Below are 24985 nucleotides of genomic sequence, written 5' to 3'. Positions count from 1 at the left end.
GGGCGTTGGGAGGGGTTGCCTCTGCTCATGGCTCAGCTTTTTGCAAGTGTGGGGCCAGCTGGGGTCTGCAGCGCTGGTTCTGGCTTTATTCTTGGAGGCAAAGTTTCAGCACCTCACAGGAAGTGGAGGGAGCTGAAGGCACCTTCCAGGGTGGGCTGGAGGATGGAGAAGAGGCTTCTTGGAACAGAGGTCCTGGGTGGGGCTTAGGGGTCAACAGAAAATAAAATGGCATCAAGACATATTGAAAGAATTAAAAATGGAATTACCATATGATCCAGCAATTCCACTTCTGGGTATACACCCAAAGGAATTGAAAGTAGGGTCTCAAAGAGACCTCTGTCCACTGCAGCGTTATTCACAGAAGCCAAGAGGTACAAGAACCTCAAGTGTCCACCAGCAGATGAATGAAGAAATAGAATGTGGAGTATACATACAATGGAATCTTATCCAGGTGTTTTAAAAGGCAGGAAGTTCTAAGACATGCCACAACATGGATGGTCTTCTGTGACATTTCATCGTGGGTGAAACAGGCTAAATACAAAAAGCAAATTCTATACGGTTGCATTTGTATGTGGTACCCACAGTGGTTAAATTCAGAAAGACAGATGGTAGAACAGTGGGTTCCAGGGTCTGGGGAGTTACTGTTTAATGGGAACAATCCAAACACAGGACCCCTCTCGATATGATTGAATTGGCTCCATGTGTGCTGTGCTTAGTCATTCAGTTGTGTCTGACTCTTTGTGACCCTTTGAACTGTAGCCCGTCAGGCTCCTCTGTCCATGGGATTTTCCAGGCAAGAATACCGCAGTGGGTTGCCATTTTCCTCCTCCAGGGGATCTTCCTGACCCTGGGATTGAACCTGTGTCTCCCATGTCTCCTGCACTGCAGGATGATTCTTTACCTGCTGAACCATCAGGGAAGCCCCGTTGGCTCCATGAGGTTTTTATTTCTTTTCCCTCAGTGTATATGGGTTTTCATATTTCAGAATCCTGACTTAAGATCATAAGTTTTAATGGCAAGTGTTTCATTTTATTTCATTTTAATTATGATGGCAGGATAATGCAGCCATGACTCCAGAAAATTTAAGCAAACACCAAAGTAATATTTTCAACAAGGGTCACTTCCTTTGTTCTCAGTTCATAATTAACATTTACTAAAGGCCTGAAGTTTGGGAGATATTATTATAAACATTTACATATTTTGCTCTTTTATGGATCTTTTTTCCTAATTAATCTTTTCAAATGAACTCAAGGGCCTTTGGAAGAAAAGATTTAAAAAGTAGGGTATTCTAAGAAATCACTATTTAGAGACACCACATGCCTATCTGGGAAGTTTTAACTGCTGTTGAGCTTAATAGTGGCCCTTAGAGTGTGTGAGTCCTGAACTGTCTTTTGAACTTGGAAGAAAAATCAAATTATGTACAAAAAAAATGTCAGTGCTGGGAGTATTTTATGGCGCATGGTCTTCTTAATTGACAGCCTGCATGCTAGCATCCTGATGGTGGCTCCCTCTGCAGTTGGCCATTTCCTTGACTATACTGAATAACGGAATCAAGTCTTGCCCTATTTTCTTTCTGAATCCAACACTAGATCTTGGAGGTTTTGGGTAGAAGGAAATAAAAGCTAGCTTTGAGAATAGAGAAATTCCTTATCAACTGCATGCATGCAATCCTGAACTGCTTGCCTATCTCTAAATCTGTAAACTTCCAAAGGTCCCTTCCAAAGGGATCCCAGAAACCATGCTTCCTGCTCAACATTGGCCATACGAACTGTTGCCAGTTTACACAAGCTGTCCTCTTGAGCACAAGGGCCATGTTTCTGCCATCTGCCCCTGAGGACAGTAATGAGGTGGCCCAGGGTAGCAGCTCTTTAATGCACAGACCATGGCCCTTTGGAAATTGAGAGAGTGGCTCCTGGCTGACTGCCCACAGAAGAAAGTCTTTTCAGACTCCTGAGAAAGCTAGCAGATGGAGATGCCTCCTGACTCTCACTGCATCCTCCTCCAGCCACTAAGCCCGAGAGAGAGGCGGGTTGGAGCGCAAGGGTCCCTCTAGCTTTTCTTTGTAGCTAATCCACCTAGTTTTCTGGGGAGAGAGATGTCTGGGCGCCTCCACGTTATCCTTTATAAAATTAACCACCTTTAAAAAGCTCCAAAGGCAGCATATTTTTTAAACTTTTTATTTTGTATTGGCGTATAGTTGATTAAGAATGTTGTGATCGTTTCAGGTGGACCACAAAGGGACTCAACCATCTGTACACATGTATCTATTCTCCCCCAAGTTTCCCTCTCATCCAGGCTGCCATGTAACACTAAGGAGAGCATATTTGAACCAATAAAAAAGCCTGACCTGGACATTTGCCAAAAGACAATAGTGATTCAGTGATTAATGCAATTAGAGCTATTATTAAACTGGGAGGTTAAGTACCCATAAACAAAGGGGTTAGGGCAGGTCCGTACTCGTTGTCCACTGTGTACCAGGTCTGAAAGTGTCCACTAAGATGAGAGAAAACTGGAACCTGCTGACCTTGACAGATTCATACATGTCTTTATTAACCTCTGGGCCAGAGGCTTGCTCCCTGGTGATCAGGACAACACTGTGGTTAAAAGCGTGGACTCTGGGGTCAAAGGATACCGCGTTTAGGTCTGACCCTGACTGTGAGGAGTTGTGTGGCCTTGAGCAAGGTATTGTCTTTCTGAGTCAAACCTCCGTATCTGTGCAATGGTGCCAGTTCCATTCACCTGCCAGAGTGTGTGCATGGCCTGGCACAGGGGGCCAGCCCACCATACCTGATGCATACGTGAGAGGTCTGTGGTTGCTCATCTTTCCCATCCAAGAGCTGATGAAGCTGAGAGGTCGGTGCTGCCATCGCACTCCACTCACTGTGAACCTTTGACCTTTTAATCTTGAGGCCAAGGTGCCCGCACTTTGGTTGCCTGCATCACCTAGTCACTTGTCATGTCCACATACTTCATGAGGAATTATTTCCTTCACCCTTTTTTCTTTATTTATTTTATTTGGTTCCATACTTCATGAGTAATTATTTCCTTTCCACTTTTCTTTCTTCCTTTTCTTTGACTGCACTGGGTCTTTCATTGCAGCAAATAGGGTGAGCACTTTCTGTTTATTTACAGTGCCTGGGACAGAGTGGACACTCCAGAATTTTCATCAGATGAATAAACTGAGTACTAAACCATTCTATATAATAGTCATGCCTCTACTGCAACCAGTATTTACTGAGTATTTTCTGTACTCTTAGCACCAGGTTGAGAATCACAGAGCAAAATAGTGGAAATGCAAAGTGCTTGTGGAATGTGAAGGGGTGGAGGATGTAGGAGTTTCTTAGGAAAATAGGACCAGTTAGAATATGAGAATGATGGGGGGTCAGGAGTCAGGTTCAGGAATCAGGGTTGGGGTCTGGAGTCAGGGTCAAGGGTCAGGATATAGGGTCAAGAGTGCACTTGTCCTGCCGACTCCCTGCTCATCCCCCCAAAATGGTCCAGCCCTCCCCACCCCCACATGCTGAAATGCAGCTGATTCTCCAGGGTGAGCCGCCTGCAGATCACAGTGCTGCCTGCCTCGTTGGGGCCTCAGAAAAGACCTGATTTGTTGGGAAAAATACTCTCTTGGGCGTGCTTGTCTTGCACTGTATCTCTTGGCTGTGGCTTTCTTGGCCTTGCTTACCGCATTCCAAGTTAAAATAGCTCATGCTTCTTCCAGGCGGGACCCAGCAGCCTCCCCAGGGTGTAGATCTGTGTGGAGGGAAGGAGGGTCTGTGGTTGCTGCCCTGCCTCTGGAGGGGCACCAGTCCACATCCCTGAGCCTACAGGCCTCCATGGAAGCAGTAGAGGTGCTGCCTGCATTACCTGAACGTTTAGACCCTGGATTGACCCGTCCATAGGCCCTCCTCCCCAAGTCAGTCACGCGATTAGAACTCTCTAGATATTTTTAATCCTTACCACGGTGGAGAACAGGGTCTCCCTCTGATAGAGAAGTGCTCCTGTGGTCACAAGACAAAGACTCCAGGAGGACCAGAGGTTGGAAAATGACCAAGAAAAGTGTTTCACATATTGATCTTTGGGCCATCACAGCAGGGATGCTGGGTTCATCCAAACTTGTTATCTTCCCAGTGATGAAACATTTGGGGAATAAGTTCCATATTAAAATATAAAATCTCCCCCAGCATCCCTCTTCAGACTTCAAAGGGAGATTTGGGGGAAGGAAATCCTACCCAGTTATAATTATTCCAAGGATGTTGGGGAGGTGGGGAGGAAGCAGGATTGTTTCTGGTGCCAAATCCAAATCTGTCTCCCCAGCTGTCAGCCCACTTCCAGGGCATTCATCTCGGACTGCAGCTGTTCTCAGGGCCAGGGCTTCACTCAGAACAGAGGCAGAACCACTGGTCCAGCTCTGAGCTGTGGTGATTTGGAGGGATCAAAAGAGGCGCAGCCCGCTCTGATTCATCTCTGAGCACACAGGCCCTCTCACCTCTCCCCAGGATGTGGATTTTATGTTTCAGTGACAGGCCTCATTCCCTTGGCAAGTTGAGAGCAAAAGGCAACTCAAGGGGCTATCTTGGGTTGGGTCTCTGAGATAGTGATTTATTGATGGACAGTTCTCACGCAGAGGGGAGGGAAACAGGCTCAGCAGGATAAGTGAGCCAAGCTGTGTTCTCAGCTGCAAGCCAGCCTCAGCCTGATCCTGCAGGGACCAGAGAGCATGCATGGCCCTGAAAAGTTGTCCCACCTTGAGGCAGGGGTTGACCACACACTGCTCTGGAAGTAAGCACTTAATCTTCCAGGCATTTCAGGTGAAGTGTTGTGCATCGGTCACTTCTCAGGAGAAGGGCTATTCTCAAGGAGAAGGATGCATTCAATAGACAACATTCATGGCAGCGAGAGGTGGGGGCCCCACCCCGTAGAAGGGGATCTAAGTTGCCAGCAACAGTATCTACTACAAAGATGTTCCCTGTTGTCCTTCTTGACTTCACCTGGGACTGGTCACTACAAAACTGCAAGTTCTTGTCACCTTGAAAAGAAAGCACCAGGCATCTGTCTGTGAGAGGTTTCCTTTCCTTTCATACCTTAACAGGTTTTAGATGTGTTTTGAAAAGGGATGAGGCAGCAGGTGGATACATAAGAGAATGTAGCTGGTCAAATATTACAGCCTTGGACCCAGGACCACCAGCCCCTGACGTAAGCACTCAGCTAGCTATTCATCCAGGCTTGTTAAACATGAGGGCATAAAAAGAGTTGATTTCATTCATTTTATAGCACTGTGTAGTTTCCCCCAGGAGAGGTAAGGCTGGCCAAGATGTGTGTGGTCCATACCTTTTGTGTGAAAGATGTTTTCAAGACTTTTCTCCCTTATATATGCCTGGTCCTGCCCCTGACCAACACCTATTTATTGATACTATAGAGTGTGAGTGTATTTGGGCTGTTTCTAGCACTTGCCTTTCTGTTGTTTGAAATGGTGACCCAAAATCACAACCATTTCCATTCCCAAACCCAAGATGCCATTTCCTTTCATACCACGAGGTTCTGATATCCAGATTTGGGCTGGGTATTCTTTTTTGGCGGGGGGGGGGGGGGCCTGGGTATTCTGTTGTCACCTGAGCCTATTCTTGCTTCCAGTGGACCAAGACATAACCAGAAATCCTATTCTGTTTGGCTATTTAGATCTGAGCTTCCTTGTGAAAATATATATATTTTAAACAATGTGATAGGAGAACATAGAAATGTCTGGAACATGTTTAAGACCAGTGAAAACACAGTGAGAAGATGATCCCACTGCCTCCTCGTGGCTCAGACAAGTCAGACATGCCCCTGGGATGCTCCTGGCTCCATCCGCTGGCACTAGCCCTGGAAACTTTAGCCACGGGCACTGTTTCCGTGGCTGCTCCACTCCTTCCTGACCACGTCTCAGAGCAGTTCTACCCCAGCATAGTCCCATCCTAAACCCCAGCCAGCCCACCTTCAGGCGACAAGGACCCATGGGCATGCTGGAGTCTTGACCGAAGAAATGCTCATCACAGAGCATAAACAGGTTGATTTGGAATGGATGGGCTGACAGGCGAGGCGTGTGGCCCCTTTGGGATCCTGTCCCTTCATAGGACTGCCACGCACACACCCCAGGGCGTGGGAACAAGTCAGCAGCCCCACCCCCACCCCCAGCCTGCGCTCCCGTGATCTGGATCCCACTCCCGTGGCAATTGAGTGCAGGATTCCTTCGGGATGATCAAGGGGATGTTTGTGGGAGAAGCAGCGCTCGTGCGGTTCCTGGGTTAGCCTAGCCTGGCTTCCCAGAAGCAGAGCCTGGCAGAAGCGTGCATGTGAGAGCGATTTGGAAAGGGCTCCCTGGAAAACTGCTGGGACCAGGGAATGTGAGAAGGCAGTGCCAAACAGAGACTTTAGCTCAGGGGACTCTGGGCTCTGGCTCTCGGGGAGCGCGAACACCCTAGGGGTCGGCGTAAGAAAGGGGACCTGAGGTACGGTGAGCAGAGCACAGGCAGGGCTGGTTCAGGCCCCTCCCAGAGACTTTCAGAGAAGTTCTCAGGAGCAGAAGTAGCACCAGGACAATGCTTCCCCCATGTCAAACCTTGCTGTAAGTTGGCGTCTTTCTGGAGTCCTGATACCAACTCTTTGCACCTTGCTCTTGTGGGTCCCAACACACCAAAAGAGATACTGGGGCGCCAGCATCTCTTACCCAGAAATGTGCAAAGGATAAAACAGCACCCTGGGATGTAGATCCTGCAAAAAGTGCCAACACGCTTCCCATCAGGATGGAGCTCAGGTCCTGGGAGGATCTGGGTTTGACTCCTAGCTTGTTCTCCACCAATGACAAATGCTAAGATGCAGGTAGACATTCACAGCACTTACATAAGGTGAGAATGCCGAGCCAGCTTCTTTTGGGGTAGAAGGGGCTAGAAAATTGTTCTGTTTGAATAGGAAGCCCTGGATGCAGAAAGCTATTCACCACAAGGCACGCGGTGGAGCAGAATCCCAGACTCAACACAGTCCAGAGTTCTGTTTCTCTAGCCTGAGGCTTAGTAAACGGCTAATCAGGAAACCTGGCCAGTTTTTGTCTTGGGTCCTATTCTGGGTTCTAATGTACCATGAAATTCAATGCAATTCCGCAGGCTCTTGTAGATTCTGGGTGAAGTATTTTCTTTTGGGAAAAACAAAGCGAGGGTTCGCATGAGCGTGTGCTTGATCTCTGTGAGCCTGGGGAAATGCGAGCTGAACCCCGACTCCTTGGTTCCGAAGAGGCTACTGCGGCGAAGAAAGGGTGCCCCCTTAGAGGGTCTGCCCCAAGGGCACATGCGCTTTGTGAACTTGGTCTCAGTCTCCCTCTCTGTAGAGCTGTCTGGGTAGCTGCGAGGATTAGGGAAGGTCACAGAAGGAAAGCAATGACTGTGTCGTGCATGAGTAGCTCTGTTTCCACTGGAGAACTTGTCTTCTGTTCAAGGAGAAACACATGGAAGAGTCCCCACCTCATTAGAACCTAGAAGCTATGGTCCTCCCCGCTCCACACCTTGGTTACCACTTCCTCCCCACCTGGGAGGGCCTCCTCCACAGTTTGCCCTTCTTCAAGGCTCCACTCAGGACTGACTCACAACATGTGGCCTTACCTGCTGCTCTGGCTTACACGGGGGCTTCGGTTCCTGACTCTAAATACCACCTACTCTGATCCATATTAATGGATACATTGTAAATATAGCTATAAAGTTATCATTTCAGACAGGGCTTCCCTGATGGCTCAGATGGTAAAGAACCCGCCTGCAATGTGGGAGACCTGGGTTCAATCCCTGGGTTGGGAAGAAATCCCCTGGAAGAGAGCATGGCAACCCACTCCAGTATTCTTACCTGGAGAATCTCCATGGACAGAGGAGCCTGGCAGGCTACAGTCCACGGGGTCACAAAGAGTCAGACACAACTGAGCGACTAAGCACTTCATTTCAGACAGAGGAAACGGTGCCTGTGTTCATGTTCATCTTCTCAAATGGCCTGGTAATAACTCCAGGACCACGTGTGCTTCCAGAATAGAGTCCCTCCCCCACCCCCACCAAAAGTCGAGACAGAGTCCACAGTACCGCCCCACCCCACCCCTGCTACCCCGCCATGAGGGCAGTCAGGCCTTTGACTGACAGACAGTGGTAGAAGGGCTCTGCGTGACTTCCCAGGATCCGTCATAAAGGGCCGTACTTTATGGGCATTCTCCTGGGTGTCTGTCTTGAAACATGTGCCTTTGTAGCTCCGAAGCCATGTGAGAAGTCCTCACATGGCTGAAGAGACCTCAAGGAAGAAAGAGGGGTCCAGGAGCCCCAGAAGTGTCAGACTGGAGTGTCTGAGCTGCCCCAGCACAGGTGCCAGAAAGGCAGTGAGGGAGGGAGCTTCCTGTTTCCAGCCCCAGTTGCTGGGTCACTGAAGTCACGTGAGTGGTGAAGTGAGGACCACCTCCCTGAGGCCAGAGTCGTGAGCTGTAAGTGTAAGCTGTTCTGGTTGTCTTGGGCCAACCACTGCCTTTGGGCATAGTTGTTCAGTAGTTGATATGTATAATACACACATATACACATGCACATGTGTATGCACATATATACCTGTATGTTTGGGGATATAGCCTTCTATCGGCCTCCAATTTGCATATACACTTAAATCTGGCTTCCCCAACTTGACTGCAAACTCCAGGAGGACAAGGCTGTGTAGTCTGTGCCCTAGTTATCCTCTGCCAGATTTAAGCCAGTGCGATGGGTGTGACAACTACGCCATGCGTTGTTAAGTGGATAGGGAACGTTTGTGTGCACGTCTGTGTCTCTGAAAAGCCTGCTAGCATTATAGGATACATTTGTGATTGTAAAGAAATCAGAGTCTTTTTGGTCTTCGAATCATTCTCAAAGGAACCTTGTATCCTTGGAGAGAACCATTTGCTTAAAATCACTGAGAACAAGCCCCTTGGTTTGCTTCTGTGTCCTAGATAATGCAGCTCGTACTAGCCCTCCCACCTGTAGGCATCTGATCACTGGCCTCTTAGATTAGCTCGTAATTAGGCTGGACCTTGTTTTCTTGGTCCAGGATCTCGAAGGAGTTTGTCATTTCCATCTTCAGAGGAAAAAGTAGCTTTGCCTATCTGCTCACCTTATTGTTACCTGGGTGATCAGAGATCTTCATGCAGTAAGTTTGACAGTCTGGTCATATTTATTTGAGCTATGCCAGAAAATGTAAACATTGGAGTCACTCCCAAAATAATAATTTGACCTCTTCCCAGCCACCTCCCCCCAAAAAATACATATCTTGAACACTAAAAGGATCACTTCTTTAAAAAATTATTTTAATAGGTTTTGTCCATAGATCTACATGAAATGCCCCCCCATTCAGTGTTTACATGAGAAAAGATCAGAGGAAGTAATATGAATTTCTTTTCCATCCTTTGAAGTCAACAAAGTTAACACAACTCATTCATCTGTCCAGCGTGCCCAGTGAGCTGCAGGTCCACATCCTTAAGTCTGGGCTAATCCAGTCCTCAGATGGTGGGGGTGGCAAGAGGATGCTCATTGTCTTGGATTAGCCTTTGCTTCAAATGGGATCAAGATTTTTCCTTACTTACGACAGCAAATGTGTCTGTTTGCCTCTGGTCTTGATGACATCATGATCAAGTTTATTACATCACAAAGTTTGTGCCACTGCCTCTGCATTTTTTTGTCCCAAAATAATTATGTTGATTTCTTTGACTGTGTTTTCAACTGCAACCAACCCTGCAGTGAAATATCAGCACACAGAAAGACATGAGCTAGCCAGAAATGACACAGAAATCCTGGATTCTGAGGGGGCCCAGTGGTCGCTGACTTGTCACGAGGAATGTGAGGGAGTTCTGACACCAGAACAAAGCGAAACCGTTCCCTCCTCACTGTGAACACCGGTTGTCGTATTATGAGTTTGGTCTCAACTAATTCAGGAAACGAGCGGAATTTTCCTTTACTTCCTTTTTTAAAAAAATTTACGGATGTGATTACCTTTATGTTTTTTAGGTAATGGCCAGATTTAGTCAAGTTTGCTGCATACTTCTCTTTCTTGTTTCTGAAGCTTCATAAATTTCTCTGGATTTGAAAAGCCTTTACTAAACACCTACCTTGTATTGCTGTGAATTTCAATCTGCCAAATTCATGTGGAATGTCAAAATCTGACACCCTGGGGAACATGTAAGAGGACCTCTAGGCTCCAAAGGAGAGCAGGATGTGATTCCACTTCATTGGCTGTAACTGGTTTCTGATGGCACTCTGCTTCCTAACACACTTTCCTGCCTCTGAGCCTTCGGGCATCACCTGTCAGAGACATCAGAACTGCCACAGATGTGTCTTTGGATTGCCTTGACCTTGAAATATTTATAGTTGAGGCTTTGCCAGGCTGCCACGTCTCTTCCTGGAATCTTACAGTGTACTGATTTCTCTCTGTCCAATACTTGGTTTATCCATATGAATTAGTATGAAACTAGGTTGCCTCCTGGCCCTTCCATCATAACTTGCCTGCCCATCTAGTCACCTTCACTTTCCCCAGGGTGTTATTTAGTGGACCACATAGTTATTTTGGACTACAGTAGTTCCATGGAGGATTTAGTATAACTAGTAGCAAGTTTGGGGAAACATTCACGTGCATTTAGTTTACTGGACATTTTTCTGTGGCAGGTTATGATCTAGGATATATTCTGGACTTTAGACTTCCCATCATGGTAGAGTAGCTTATATTGGATTAATGCTCCTGTAGGAATGGTTATATACTCTAAATAGAATAAAGAAAAACAATTGTTTAAAGGCTCCAGAAAGTGAATAAATGAAGCAAGCAGAGAATAGAGAATATATGAGGTTTGAAAGAAGGAAACTATATTGTGTGAGGGCAACACCCATTGGCTTTTCCCAGAGCAAGTTCCCGTGATGTACAGTGCATGGGGATAGAGCTCTAGGAGAGCAAGAGCAGTGATCTGATTGGGGCAATCCATCAGAGATTAGTGTGAGGTGCTCCCAGAGTAGCCGGAATTTGGGGGATACCCCAGAAAGGAAAAATTCAGAGGGAGAGTGCAAAACATGCATATAAATTCCCCTCAAATTCTTGACTGACCCCGAAATTGTGCATGCTTTGGGTGTGTGGGATTCCAGGCAGTTCCTGGGGCAACAGCAGCTGAAAGGCTGGAACTGCTAAGTAGACATTTCAGTAGCTACCAGCACTGGGGAGACAAGTTTTCAGTTCAAGTCTCTGAAGTTAAAGAAATTTATTAAGCAGCTCAGACTTCCCATCGAAACCTATTAGGACCATATCCCAAGACTAAGAGTATAATAAAAATGGCCTTTATTAGAAAAAACTTAAAACCAGCACCAGATAGCACCAATAATCTAACTTCTTGCTCCAACAAAACACAACGCTCATCAAAGGAAGACAACAGAGTCCAGAGTCCCTTCAGTGTGCCATCCGTACAGTGAATATACAACCAAAAATTATTAAACATGCCTCAGGTAGCTTCTAGATGCCCTTGCTTTGATCTATCTGCTCCAAACTGTGACCAGTTTTGCTTTGCTAAATACAAGACAGCATAGTGGCTTTCTTAAGATATCTTTCTTGTCATCAATTTGTATTGGGTTGGCCAAAAAGTTCAGTGGGGCTTTTTCAAAGATAGCTGATGTATGGTATCACAAAGGGAAAATGGTTTCCCCCAGGTAACATTTCTTCATGTTTCCCTCAAGGAGTGGTCAGAGATTGCCAAATACTAAATTGTGTTTTGCCAAATAGTTTATTTGGCAAAACAAACTTTTCTGTTTATTTACAGAAAACTTGTAAGTTTATTTACAATACACACAAAGTTTATTGAAAGTTTATTTACATCTCTTCCTACAACTAGTTGTGAGTTTTCTTAGATATTTATTTCATTACTACAGACTAGATTTCAAGCTAATATTTATAAATGTGTAGCTACCTAATACGTCTGCTTGAATATATTTGGCATCTTTGGGGGATCATATTGAAACACTTTTTTTTTTTTTTACAATTTGAGTTCTGAATATGTTTTTAATTGAGATATAGTTGGTCACTGAAGCACTTTAAATCTCTGTCCAGCTTTTCAGTGGATTACACTCTAAAGTAGGTGAAGACCAGAAGAAAGTACAGTAATCACTATTGCCAGGAGTAAGAAGGGACAATTCGCTTTATTTTTAGGATTTTGTCAGCAGAGCACAGTGTAGGGAAATAAGAAGCACACATGCCCCCATTTCCTTTCCCATAGCCATGGCAGAGCCATTGTTAGTGGAGCACGATGCTTCACCACAGTGAACCCCATCCAAGACGATGCAGCCTAGCAGTCAGTCATTACCAATCAACTGATGAACATACGAAATGACCTCTACTTTCTATCCCTGAAATTGGTGATCATGGAGAAAAAAGAAAGCAGATTTTAAAAGGGGAAGCAGAGGAGAACTTCAATACCGTTTCTCATCAAATCCTTATGCTAACTACCTTTCCATCTATAGATCAACAGAACCCTAAAGGTTGCTTCTAGCTCTCAAATGTGATGAGTTAACGTTTTAAAAAATCACCGATTTTGAAACCACCAGTCATTTGGCGTGCACACTTCATCTTCAGTAGAATAAATGCTGAAAGAGTGAACGTGTTCGACACAGATTCCTGTAGGGAATTGCGACATTCAGAAAGAACTATTTAATTACATTTTTCGTAAGAAAGTTTTTCACAGAGCCTCATCCTCTCCCAGGGTGCTGAGAAGCAGTGCGCATTCTTTCCAGCCCTCATGTGTTGTCTTGAGGAGCTATGCAGTGGGTTTCTGCACACGTCAGCTTGTCAGTCTGCATTTCTCTGGATCAATAAGCAGACATGAGAACACGAGGGATGCACTACCTGGGTCAGACCCCTGTTCATCCATCCAAACCTCCTGTCTCTGCCATTGGCACCAAGGGACATTTTGAGGAACAGAGCAGTCCAAGGAGACCATAAAGTTCTGAGCACTGCAGACCTATTTACCATAAATATTGCATTTCCTTTAATAAGAATTCATTACTGACACAGCCATGATGATCCCGCAGGAGCAGCAAACACAAGTGGCCGGCTGGCTATTGCCTCTGCAAAGCGGCCTCTTGCTCTCTGCAGCCATGGCTGTGGCCTGAGAGCACAGCGTTGTTCGTGGGATCACTGTATTTTTCTACAGTAGCTGCTGGCTCAGATACATGAGCAGCGTGGGTGCCTCAGCTTTTTATTATTGATAAAGAAATATGTTTCTAGTTCATCGAATTACACTTCAGGGCCCTGCCAGGCCAAAATTCTATGTAACTAATGACTGGGGTTCTTCAGTTGCAAAGAATGTCTGTTCCCTTCCAGGAGAAAAGCTTGTGGGATGGTTGTTTAAAATCTTCTGCCAATATGGACATGAGAGAAAAGAGCCTTGGAGTGGAAATCAAGGAGCTTGTCTTGGGTGCTGGATCAACCTCTGCACCACAAAAAAGGGGGCAAAGATGGTCTCTCAGCCTGCGTTCAGCAGGGAGGCGGTTCTGTGCTGCTGTTGACAGGGCAGGGTGCATCACTTCTCTATAAATGCATGGGAATGAGGTCCTGATTGGAGGGAAATTCACCTTAATATGGATGAATTCTCTCCTGGAAAGACTAGCGTTTGTTGAAGTGGAGGGTACAAGACTGCAGAATTCCTAGTTCTCTCTGTATAAATATGGATTTGCCAGAAGTAGGCCTTGAGGCAAGCTCAAGTACAAGTTTATTTTGGAGATGATTTAGGCAGGGGAGTTGGGAAGTGAGACAAGGAAGGAAAGGCAATCAATCAAAGGAAGGTTATGAAGCCAGCTGTCACTCTGAGAAGCTGGAGCTTAGTCCTGCTGAGAATAGCAGCAAACAGCACAGAATGTGCCCTATGACCCCACCTGTGTGGGGAGGGAGTTGGGATGCTAATACACCCAATCTCCCATCAGACTTTGGTGGAGGGCTTCTCCTGGCCTTCTTGGGGCCAAGAGTCATAGAAATTCTCCAGCTTCTTCAGCCTATAGTATCAGAGCAGAGCACCAATGGTCAGCCTTGGAGAAAGCCCTCAGGCAAAGATATGCAAAAGAGATGGGGTTGCCCACCGTGAACATGATGGGACTCTAGGAAGGTGGGCATGGATGCCTCAGGAAACACCTCCTGTCCATATTCTCCTTCCTCATTATTTGAATCAAAGGAGTTACCCTTTGATAATTACTTACCTGATTGTAGGTACTTGGTATTTCATAGGTATCACCACAGTTAATCCTCCTAATCACATGAACTGGTATTGTTTTCTTGCCCTCATTTTGCACATTAAGAAATTAAGACTGGAGAAGTCTCAGGAATTTTGTGCAAGGCCACAGAACTCATGAGTGGTGAAGAAGGTCTTCAAATCTAGTTCTTAGGTTCTTAGAAAACCCGGGCTGCCTGATGGGCATACGTCACCACATAGACATTTGGCTGAAATGACATTTGTCAGTGAATTTGATTGGTGATACCTTTGTAGTAATAGTTGGAGGAACCCTGGATTGAGGTTCCTGGTTACTACGACCTCTGTTACATTCTCCTTCACAGAGGTGCTGTTCACAGTCTTATTTCCACACACATGTCAACCCATTTGAGTCTGGAACTTTGCTTCTGTTTTTTGAAAGGAGGGACTTGTGCCCCCAAAAAGTCAAGGAAAGGGACTAGAAAACCAATTCCAACCACTCAGGTTGAAATTCAGTTGTTGGGTGTTTAATTGAATTGTGCCTCCCAGTGTCATTTTTCAGCTAATAATTCTGTTTTGGGTGCATACAGAAGCTGTGTCCTAGGAGAAAGGCTGTCTGATTCCATTCACTCTGCTTTTTCTATTGCAGAGACATCAATATGCTAGGAAGTCAGACCCCAATTATGATGGCTCCTCCAAGAACATGGTGTGACTGTGGGCTGGTTACTTAATTTCTTTGAGTCTCAGTTTCCTCCTCTGTAAGTTGAAGATAATGATTCCTACTCCACAGAAGCAATGAAAAAGTGGTAAATACATCTTTACAGTACTCCATAAAGATTACTTTTCTGCTTCAATTTGGGACACATGTTATTGGTGTGACTTCAGAGTTGAGGGTTCCCTTGCTCCCAGCCTAACCTTTTATTAACTCCTCAATGGTCAGGACTGTGTATCCTTCGTGTTTCTAGGACTGGGGCTGAGTAAGGTACTGAGAGCATGGTAAGAGCTAAATAAGTATGTATTTCATTGCATGGTTTTGATTGTTAATAAGTTTTCCCATATTACTGACCGTCCTTAGACTGAGGAGCAAGTTCGAGTGATGACTTCACAGCAGCCTGCACCTGCCTGTGGCCAACATGCTCCCTGTTGCATCCCCGTGTCCTGTCAACCTCACTGAGTCTGGAATGCCTGAAACGTCTCGAGTTGTGAATACATCCACTTTCATAGATTCTTTCACAGATAATCTTGTTTCGGGGACTTCAGTGATGACACACGTGTTTGTCTGATCGGCAAATACTCGTGAAGCAACTACTCTTCTGCAGGCACTTAGCTGTACATGGGGGATGCACAGAAGAACAAATTTCCTCCCACCTTTCCCAGCCTGACACAGTCTAGTGGAGAAGACAGGGGAAACGAAAGATTGTCTCAAGGCAGAACCTCGTGTGCAAAACGCCGTCGGGATGCCAAAGACACATTTGCTATTGCATTTCTCAGAGTGGGCTTGGATATGTTGGGTAACAAACAGCCTCAAATCTTGGTGGCTAAGGAGACTGCAAGTGCTGTTTATTACTCAGACTACCAAATGTGTACCTCAGGGGGATGGGATTCTAATATCTGACTCAGGGACCCTGGTTGATGAAAGATTCATTCCTGACATGTAGCCAAGAGCACACAAATTAGTGAGTCAGACCCTGGCTATGGAGGTTGACCCAGGAAAACTGACGTCCTGTCGTTCTGTTCACATTGCATTAACCAAAGCATCTGCATTGCCCCACCTAACCACACAGGAGGCTTAGACCTGTGTTCCTTCCAGGTCTTGGAATGGAAAGAATGGGTTATTTGTCCACAGCCTGGAAGACCACTCAGCTTGGAATTCAGTTGTTGGGTGTTTAATTGAATTGTGCCTCCCAGTGTCATTTTGTCAGCTAATGATTCTGTCCAGGGTGCATACGGAAGCTATGTGCTAGGAGAAAGGCTGTCTGATTCCATTCACTCAGTGTCGTTCTCTTTTGTGGCCCTGGGCCTGGTGGGTGCTGCCCTGAGAGAGGTCCTGACACCCAGGAGCTCATAGGGTTATTTAGGCCAAGGCATGACTGCAGTTTATTGGAAAGTTACATGTCAGCACAGCATAACAGGACCACCAACAGAGTATCAGAAGGGCTCTGTGAGGGATGTCACCACATCTGGCGGACTTGGCTTCCCAGGGTGTCTGCCAGGGGCCCAGGGAGCAGCAAGATATATCAGAATGTCTAAAACAGAAGCTTGAAGTCACCCATTGCTACAGAGAGGAGTTGGGCAGTGTCAGGACCTCAGTTCTTGGTGCAATCCCCAAGGGGCCAAGCAATCAAGATGCTGTAAGTATTTCATGATTTAAAAAAAAAAAAAAACCTGGATGAGAGCAGGGTGCTGTTTTGGTCACAGAGGCCCAGATTCCTTTCACTCAGGTATTTTCAGAGGAGCTGGGCCTTTTTAGGTGTGTTGATTTTCATCTTGAGCCGCTTCATTTGATCAGTATGCAATTAGTATGTCTAAAGATGCTATGAAAGTCCCTGTTGTATTTACAAAAAAAAAAAAAAAAGCTCTCCATCCCCTTCAGACTTCCATTTAGACTCATCAAACTCAGGCCCAGGAAAGCAGCCAGGAGAGAGAAGCAGGCCGCTGATTGCCGTTGCCTTGGTAAGGGGAATCCGCTCCCTCCAGGCTCTGTGGTTTCCATGGGAACAGCACTGCTTGCCTCTGCCGGCTGCCTGCCCCAGGCTGGCAAGATGTACCGGAAAGAAAATTATAGGGAGAAGGAGAGGAGCAGAAAGAGACTTTGAGGATTTTGAAGGTATTTGGGGGAAACTTCAACTGGATGTATAGCTGTTGCCAGCAGACACAAGGACCTCGGGCTCCCAACAGCCTGTACACAGGAAGCACTTATCAGAGGCTCAAGCACTCATCCGGCTTCTTCAGACCAAATACCATTCCAGAGAAACAGACACCTAGGCAAGGCAGGCAGGAGTTAGTGATTGGTGTGTTTTAACACCAACATCGTGAGGAATGTGTCCTCGGCCTCCTGCTGGGCCAGCATCCTATCACTGTTAAAATGAACGGGAACAGCGATAGGTACCCAGGAAGTATGGCATGGCAGAGGTGTTTCACACACTGTCAGCACGCTTCCCAGCAACTCTACATGGATGGTGTCCACACACCTTCTCACCAATGGAGGAGGTGGGCTCAGAGAGGGGAAAAGAAAACCCATGAGTCACAGAGGTGGGCCCTGAACCCAGGCCTCATTTCCCATGGTAGGCTCATACTCAAAGCCTAACCAACGGCCGCAGGAAAATGTTAAGGAAGCCAAGGCCGAGGAGCGCTGGGCAGAGCCATTGGGCCACTCTGTCTCCGTACGCTCCTCTCAGAGGCAGATATGGCCCTTCCGAAAGCACTGTTGGGGCTGAGTTTGTAGCCCAGAGTCTGTGCTGGCCTCACGTCGGGGGTTGTTCAGCCTCAGAGAAGCTAACTCAACCACCACCAGCAGCTCTTGAACCACCGGTCCAGCTGGGCAAGGCCAGTTCATGCTATCTGCAGTCAGGGACCCCGCCTCCTCCCATCAGAGGTCTTCATCCTGTTGACACTTATTAGGCACCTGCTGTATGCACTGACCCTACGCTGCGTGGACTGGAGGGAGCAGTGACAAGAAACCACAGCCATTTTTCATATGGGCCAGCAGGCAGATTCAGGCCTGGAGAGATGAAGCAACACATTGGCAAAAGCCACACCACGAGAGGCCTGGGGATGAGCCCCACATCTCCAGACACCTGGGGCCCTTTCCTTGGCCTAAGCTGACCCTTGCCTTAAGGAGATTAAATACCATCACATCAAACTGCTTTAGAACCAGGACAAAGCAACACTTCATGAAATAACTTTGTACTGGCAGGCACTGTGTGGGGTGCATATGGGGTGGAGAGGGTTACTGATGAGATAAATGAGGAGCTTTGGGGGCTTACTCCCAAAGAAGCTGCTGCCCCAGTTGGGTCCCTGGTGATGGGGCTGCTCCTGAGTCATGTCCCCTGTGGCTAGGGTGTCAGGTACTGGTCTTTGCCAGTGAGTCACACAAGCTTGCAACATGATGGAATTGAAAATGATTACAATGTTCTTTGCAAGTCATGTATTAATTAGCTCTCTGAAATCATCGTAATAATTCCATCATCAGCCCAGTACATGTTTTCAGAAGAGCCATCATAAAGTGAGACCCACATCAGGTGAGGCTTCCTGGGGAATTCTTACCTAGCCATTCTTTCCACATGACTGGGAACCACCAAGTAAGAATGTTGTCGTTCTAGAAGCAATTGGAAAGCATTTAACTGACTGTCCTCTGCCTTCCCACCCTCACGACTGGTCACACCCACCCTTTGTCTCAGCCACTGCCCAGTTACCTCCAGCTCGGGGAGGAGGTCTGGCAGAGCCAGCCACTCTGCTCACAGCCCCGTGCTTCTGCAGTGGGATAGTGATAGAGCCAGGCCTTTGCTGTATGCCATTACACTCTACACCCCATTAGCATGCAATGGTTTTTCAGGACTGTTAGTGGTCCTGCTCCGGAGAAGGCAATGGCACCCCACTCCAGTGTTCTTGCCTGGAGAATCCCAGGGACGGAGGAGCCTGGTGGGCTGCAGTCCATGGGGTCACAAAGAGTCGGACACGACTGAGCGACCTCACTTTCACTTTTCACTTTCATGCATTGGAGAAGGAAATGGCAACCCACTCCAGTGTTCTTGCCTGGAGAATCCCAGGGATGGGGGAGCCTGGTGGGCTGCCGTCTATGGGGTCGCACAGAGTCGGACACGACTGAAGCGACTTAGCAGCAGCAGCAGGAGTCGTCCTGCTCAACTATTGGTCGGCACTGCAGTGGCCCCCCCTCAAGTGACCAACTGTCAGTGAGTGACCATTAGTGGTCCTTCTCAGCCAGTGGTTGGTGCCGCCGTGGGCCCTGCTCCCAAGCGACCAACTGTCAGTGAGTGACCATTAGTGGTCCCACTTGGCCATTGGTCAGCACTGCATTGAGTCCCACGAACAGGCAACCAGCTGTCAATGAGCCACCAATCATGGGCATTTCAGCCAACGGTCAGCAGAGTGGTGGTCATCAGGTGAAGAGTGAGGTAAGAGGTGGATCCTGGCCTCCTCCCAGGGTCCTCCAGCTCACCCAGGCTTGGGCCAGCAGGTGAGTCCCAGGCGCCAGGCTTGGACTGTGTCCTGCCAGACCCAGTCCCTGTTGTCTAGGCAGCCTGAGGAGTCTGAGGGCCAGTTGGGTCCTGGGGGTTTGGCTCCCTCAGCTGTGACAGCTAGACAGGGTCTGGAGACTTGGCCCTGAGGGAGCCAGCAACTGAGCTCTGACTCCTCTTAACCAGTCCCTAGACCTTGGAGGGTGGAAGTTGTGCCTTGGGACCTGCCCTTTCTTGTCAGAAGAGAGAATCACATCTGTTTGGTGGAAATTGACAAGCATGTCATTCCCTAACCATGACCTGACCTCAGGAATAAAGGGCTTGACAACAGGAAGTTGGCAACAACAACCGTGCCTCTCCCTCCTCTTTCCTAGAAAAGGGCTTTGCTGAGAGCTTTCAGGAAGTTTGGGGGTTTTAAGGCATGAGCCTCGCTTCAGCCTTGCTAGGCCCTGCATAAAATTTTTCTCTGCTCTGATCTCCAGCATTTCAGTATCATTTGGCCTCACTGCGTGTCAGGCACATAGACTGGCATTTGGGTAACAGGATCATCTCATGGAGAATTTCATTGATTTTCTCCTAGGCAGTCATGGGTTCTGACAGCAGGAGGCACCCTTGGCCAAGGACTGGGAGTTTCCAGCTGGTGATGAGTAAGACACCAGGCCAGGAAGACAGATCAAGAAGGGGACACCGCCAAGCTTCTCACTCCCCTGAGCATTGAGGAAGGAGGAGCCTGAAGGAGAGTGTCCTGGTCCCCAGCCCTACCCTCTTACCCCAACCCCCCCCCCCAACACCTCCTGGGCCAGCACTTTGGACAGCGCTCACTCTGCCCATCCAGAGCCAGCACTGGGCTCTGTGGGTCCTTCCACATCCAAGGGCACAACTCTCGGCCTGGGCCTATCCAAGAGCCCCAGCCAGGTCCTAGGGTTGATTGGGAATCCAGATCTCTGCTGAGACCCTCCCCTACCAAACTCAAAGCCCAGAACATCCATCTGGTCCTGGTCATTCCACTCCTGAACTCACTGTTGAGCACCCAGGGCATTTAAAATAAAAATTGTTGTTCAGTCACTAAGTCCGACTTTGTGACCCCATGGACTGCAGCACATCAGGCTCCTCTGTCCTCCACTATCTCCTGGAGTTTGCTTAAATTCATGTCCATTGAGTTGGTGATGCTATCTAACCATCTCATCCTCTGCCACCCCCTTCTCCTTTTGCCTTCAGTCTTTCCCAGCATCAGGATTTTTCCGATGAGTTGACTCTTTGCATCAGGTGACCAAGGTATTGAAACTTCAGCATTAGCAACAGTCCTTCAAAATGCCTCGATTCAAAACATAAAAATGTGTCACTTACTGACATGGTGCCCTTGATCAAACCATTCTTGGGGGCTCTGGTAGAGAGGCAAGGATGATGGAGCAGGCACGGTGTGGGCATCTTGCAGACTGGTACGGCTGCCTGCACCCTGGCCTTCATTCCCTCCATCTGCTGCTCTCAACAGCAGGGGTAGGAGGGAAGGCAGTGGCTGGCTTCCATGTATCAGTGCCAGGGGCACCTTGATGCCCCTCACATCCCTCCTCCTCCTCATTGGTGGTAAGTGGTCGCCATGCGTGGCAGTTTTACCTGATGCCCATCACAAGGCAGACCCTGGCTTCAGTTTCCCAAGGCTGTCCTGATGGATACAGTAACCTGCACACTGGCCCATCTCCACCTCTGGGCGAAGGTGGGCAATGGATTGGTCACATTTATCCCTGCACTGCCCCGCACTGAAAAGCCCCATGGCAGCTGCACAGATTGCTCCTCTGATATGTGGGGGCTGAACTTAGATTGGATCAGGTCCCCACTAGGAAGAAGCCCCCTGGAAGGAAGAGGTCACCAGGTGAAATAAGAGGAGCCGAGAGGCGTGAGGGCATCGTGGGCTGCTCTTCCAGGTGCATGGCCCTCACTGTGGATGCGCCAGCACGCCGTCCAGTCCTGCTGCCGCTGGGTTCCTCGTCTATAGTCCGGAAGCAGCAGCCTTCTGGGAGGGTCGGAGGCATAGTGGGTGTCAAGCACGGGGAGGGTGGGTGCTGTCTGGCCGGGAGCAGAGGCCACTGCTATGTTGCTGTGAATTCTGCCCAAACCTGTGCCCATGTCCTGCTGTCAGAGCTTCTGTCTCTACCCACAGCAGCACATCCCCAGGCACATCAGGAAGGAGCGGTGCAGCTATGGGCGCTGCCTGTTGTCTTCAGAACCATCGAGTGGGGTGCCGCTTTGGCCAGATTCAAGTGCCCCCAGTGGGGGGCAGACAGTGCTGGGAAGCCTGGGCCAGAGGGTTGAGGGACAGGCCTGCCATGCAGGGTTCCGCACGGCAGCCACCCGTGTCCTGGGTTTGGAAAGTGGGCAGAAAGGAACATTTCTTATGTGTTCTGCCCTGCACTGGACTTCCTGGGAAGCAGAGGGCAATGTGGTAAAGAAGTAGGAGGCAGGAGGAGGGAGTATAAGAGGCCAGGGGGTCCCTAGCCAGGGCAAGAGCACAACAAGGAAAAGAGGGCCAGACAGACAGTTCAGAGCAAGGACTTAACCCTGCATGTGCCACAGACCCCCGGGTAATCCTTGAAGCCTGCAGGCCTCTGCTTGGGGAAACGTTTCAGTATTTGCAAGGACGTGTGATGCTGCAGAAGGAAACTGATGCGCTGGAATGAAGTTGTCACAAACCTGCACAGCAGTGGTTCCCAGGTGTCCTCATGAACCTTGGTCACAGGTGGCGAACTCCACGCAGCCCTTATGTTGAAGAGGGTGAGTGGGAGCCAGGCAGATGGCAGGACCGTGCGTCCTGACTGTGTCCGCTGGGGTCACAGCCCTGCGTGTTTCTAACACGGCTGAGATTTGTTGCCTCTATTCTTATCAGGAGGAATCACCAAGTTCCCAGTTAGAGATTTGTGAACTTTGAACTTACAAATGTCATTTTTCCTCATCCAAGTTCACAGTAGACTGAGGAAGGCAGTGCTCTGAAGGCTTCCTGTTCTGAAATGTTGTCACCTGTGTGTACTGAGCTCCTCTTCTCTCTCCATCCCGCAGCCCTGCACGAGTTCCCCAATGACATCTTCACCAACGAGGACCGAAGACAGGGGGCGGTGGTCCTCCACGTGCTTTGTGTAAGTACCCTGCTGATGGCCCCGCCGCAGGGCCCAAGGGAGGGCCTGAAAGTGGGGGGTTTGGGGGTGAGGGAGCAGAAGGGTTTCCCCTCCTGTTCACACACCTGCTGTGGGGTCTGTGAGCCCCAAACAGGTGATCAATAAACGTGCTTTTTAAAAGGTGTTTTTTATTGAAGCATAGTTGACGTACAATGTTTTGGGTGTACAGAAAAGTGATTCAATTATACGTGTGTGTGTGCGTGTACATATATATTCTTTTTCAGGTCCTCTTCCCTTCTAGGTTGTTATTACAAGATATAGAGTATAGTTCCTTGTGCTTTACAGCCGATTCTTCTCGTTTGTCTTATATATGGTAGTGTGTATCCAAAGGTACTATATTTAAGAGGCCATAGGGTGTGTACGCTAGGAGCTACTGCTGCTGCTGCTACTAAGTTGCTTCAGTCGTGTCCGACTCTGTGTAACCCCATAGACGGCAGCCCACCAGGCTCCCCTGTCCCTGGGATTCTCCAGGCAAGAACACTAGAGTGGGTTGCCATTTCCTTCTCCAATGGATGAAAGTGAAAAGTGAAAGTAAAGTCGCTCAGTCGTGTCCGACTTGTAGCGACCCCATGGACTGCAGCCTACCAGGCTCCTCGGTCCATGGGATTTTCCAGGCAAGAGTACTGGAGTGGGGTGCCATTGCCTTCTCCGATGCTAGGGGCTACATGGACATTTTCTTTCCCCGATACCCATGCCCAGGGTGTGGGCTCTGGGGTCAGAGTGGAGATTCTCTCTGCTGAAATGCCACCTTCCTTGGGAGTCCGTCCTTCCCCAACCTGCCTCTGTACACCGCCTGTCTTCACGTGGCTTTGCTTCTCTCTGCAGTGCTGAGTACCCTGTGACATAATATTATCTAGTTCTTTCCTTATTGCTCATCACCTTCTCTCCCACAGCGATGTAGTTTTGTGCACAGCTGGGATGAGAATAGGGATGTAGTTTTGCATGTGGCTTCCTCCGAGACCTCTTCCTGTCATGTGGTGGGGCAGTGTCTGGCACATAGTAAGTGGTCCATGAAAATGTATTCTGGCTCTTAATCTCCACCCCTGGCCTAGCAATTCATCCACAGGCCCAGTGGATGGAAGGAAGGCTTTTGATTTTCCTTGTCCCCATCCAGAGAATTGGTGGTGGGGGAGCGGGTGCAGGGGTGACGCTGTCTTGAAGAAGTAGCTGCAGAAGTAGTAAGACTCAGGGCACATTCTCAACTAGACACATCAGTGCTCTTTCCCATCTCCATGGCACGGGCTCCTCCTGGGTGCTCTTGATTCCATTCTGGTTATTTATTGCTGTGAAACATTCTCTGAATTGGGTGACATATCAGATAACTACATCCTGTCGCTTATCAGTTCCAGGGATCAGTAGTTCAGAAAGGGCACAGAGGTGGGTGCTGCACCCCGGGATCCAGGGCCCAGGATGGGAGATTTGGATGGCTGGTGGTGACGCCGAAGGCTGGGACTGGAGCCACTGCTGCTGGAGGACCCTTTGAAGAAGGCTCGTCTACTCCCATGTCTGGTGTCTGGGCTGCAGTGCCCAGAGGACTAGCCCCGCTGGGACTGTCCACTGGAGCACCTCTGTGTGGCCCCTCCAGCATGGCTCCAGGGGGCAGCCCAGGGCTTGCAGGGGGAGGGTTGCGGTGAAAAGGAGGAAGCCCATGGCCTGAATGGCACAGCCTCTGAAGTCACACAAGTCATTTCTGCCAGCCTCTATTGCAGTCACAAGCCCACCATAACTCAGGGGAGGGGACAGAGACCTTATTTTTCCATTCCCACCACGGGCTCTGGAGTCAGACCAGGGGTGGGGTAGAGCCCGGTTCAGCTGTCCTTGCTTTGTGAGCGACTTCTGGCGATATATTTACCCTCTGGCCCCATAAGCTGCCTAAGCATGACTCCTTTCCTGATGAAAGCCGTCAACTCTACAAGTCTTTCCCCACTTACCCCAACCCCTCTAAACCATCCACTTTAAAAAAGGTTTGAGGGGGCCCCAAATGATAAAACAGTGTCTGCAGCCGTCCTGCCCATCAGGAGAGTCATGGGCACAGAACAGTTACTATGGATGCCAGGTGCCACCCCAGCACCAGGGAGCCTTCCCTGTCGCTAGGCTGAGAAGACCCAGGCATTGCATCAGACCCGGGACTCCCGGCCGCCTCAGCGCCCTGATGCCTTGAGAGCTGAGAGATGAGGTTTCCACTCTCAGCCCAAACAGCACAAGCTTCCGTCTCCCAAGGAGTGTTGTTGCAGCCAAAGGCAGGGCCCTTCCGCCCTCCTCCACTACCCTCCGCCCCGGGATCCTCTGAACCCAGCTGAAGGCAGAGGAGGGTGCGTTGCCTTGTCCTTCATGAGCCAAGGGTCCTGTAAGGCCTCTGCCACCTGAGGCAGTGAGTTCCCAGGCAGGCATGAAAG

The 24985-nt window shown here is 48.6% G+C and overlaps 1 protein-coding gene across 1 annotated transcript in view; it reads left to right on the top strand.

Moving 5' to 3' along the window:
• The first annotated feature begins 21348 nt into the window (after nt 1-21348).
• Nucleotides 21349-24985, top strand: part of SLC24A3 (solute carrier family 24 member 3) — a 161392-nt gene continuing 157755 nt past the window's right edge. The window contains exons 1-2 of the mRNA XM_040247322.1: nt 21349-21475; nt 22474-22550. Of these exons, the coding sequence (XP_040103256.1) occupies nt 21349-21475; nt 22474-22550 (204 nt within the window). The remainder of the gene's footprint in view (nt 21476-22473; nt 22551-24985) is intronic.

The sequence above is a fragment of the Oryx dammah genome, unplaced genomic scaffold, assembly GCF_014754425.2.
Source record: "Oryx dammah isolate SB20612 unplaced genomic scaffold, SCBI_Odam_1.1 HiC_scaffold_10, whole genome shotgun sequence".
Lineage (NCBI taxonomy): Eukaryota > Metazoa > Chordata > Mammalia > Artiodactyla > Bovidae > Oryx > Oryx dammah.
This window is presented reverse-complemented; position numbering and strand designations above follow the sequence as displayed.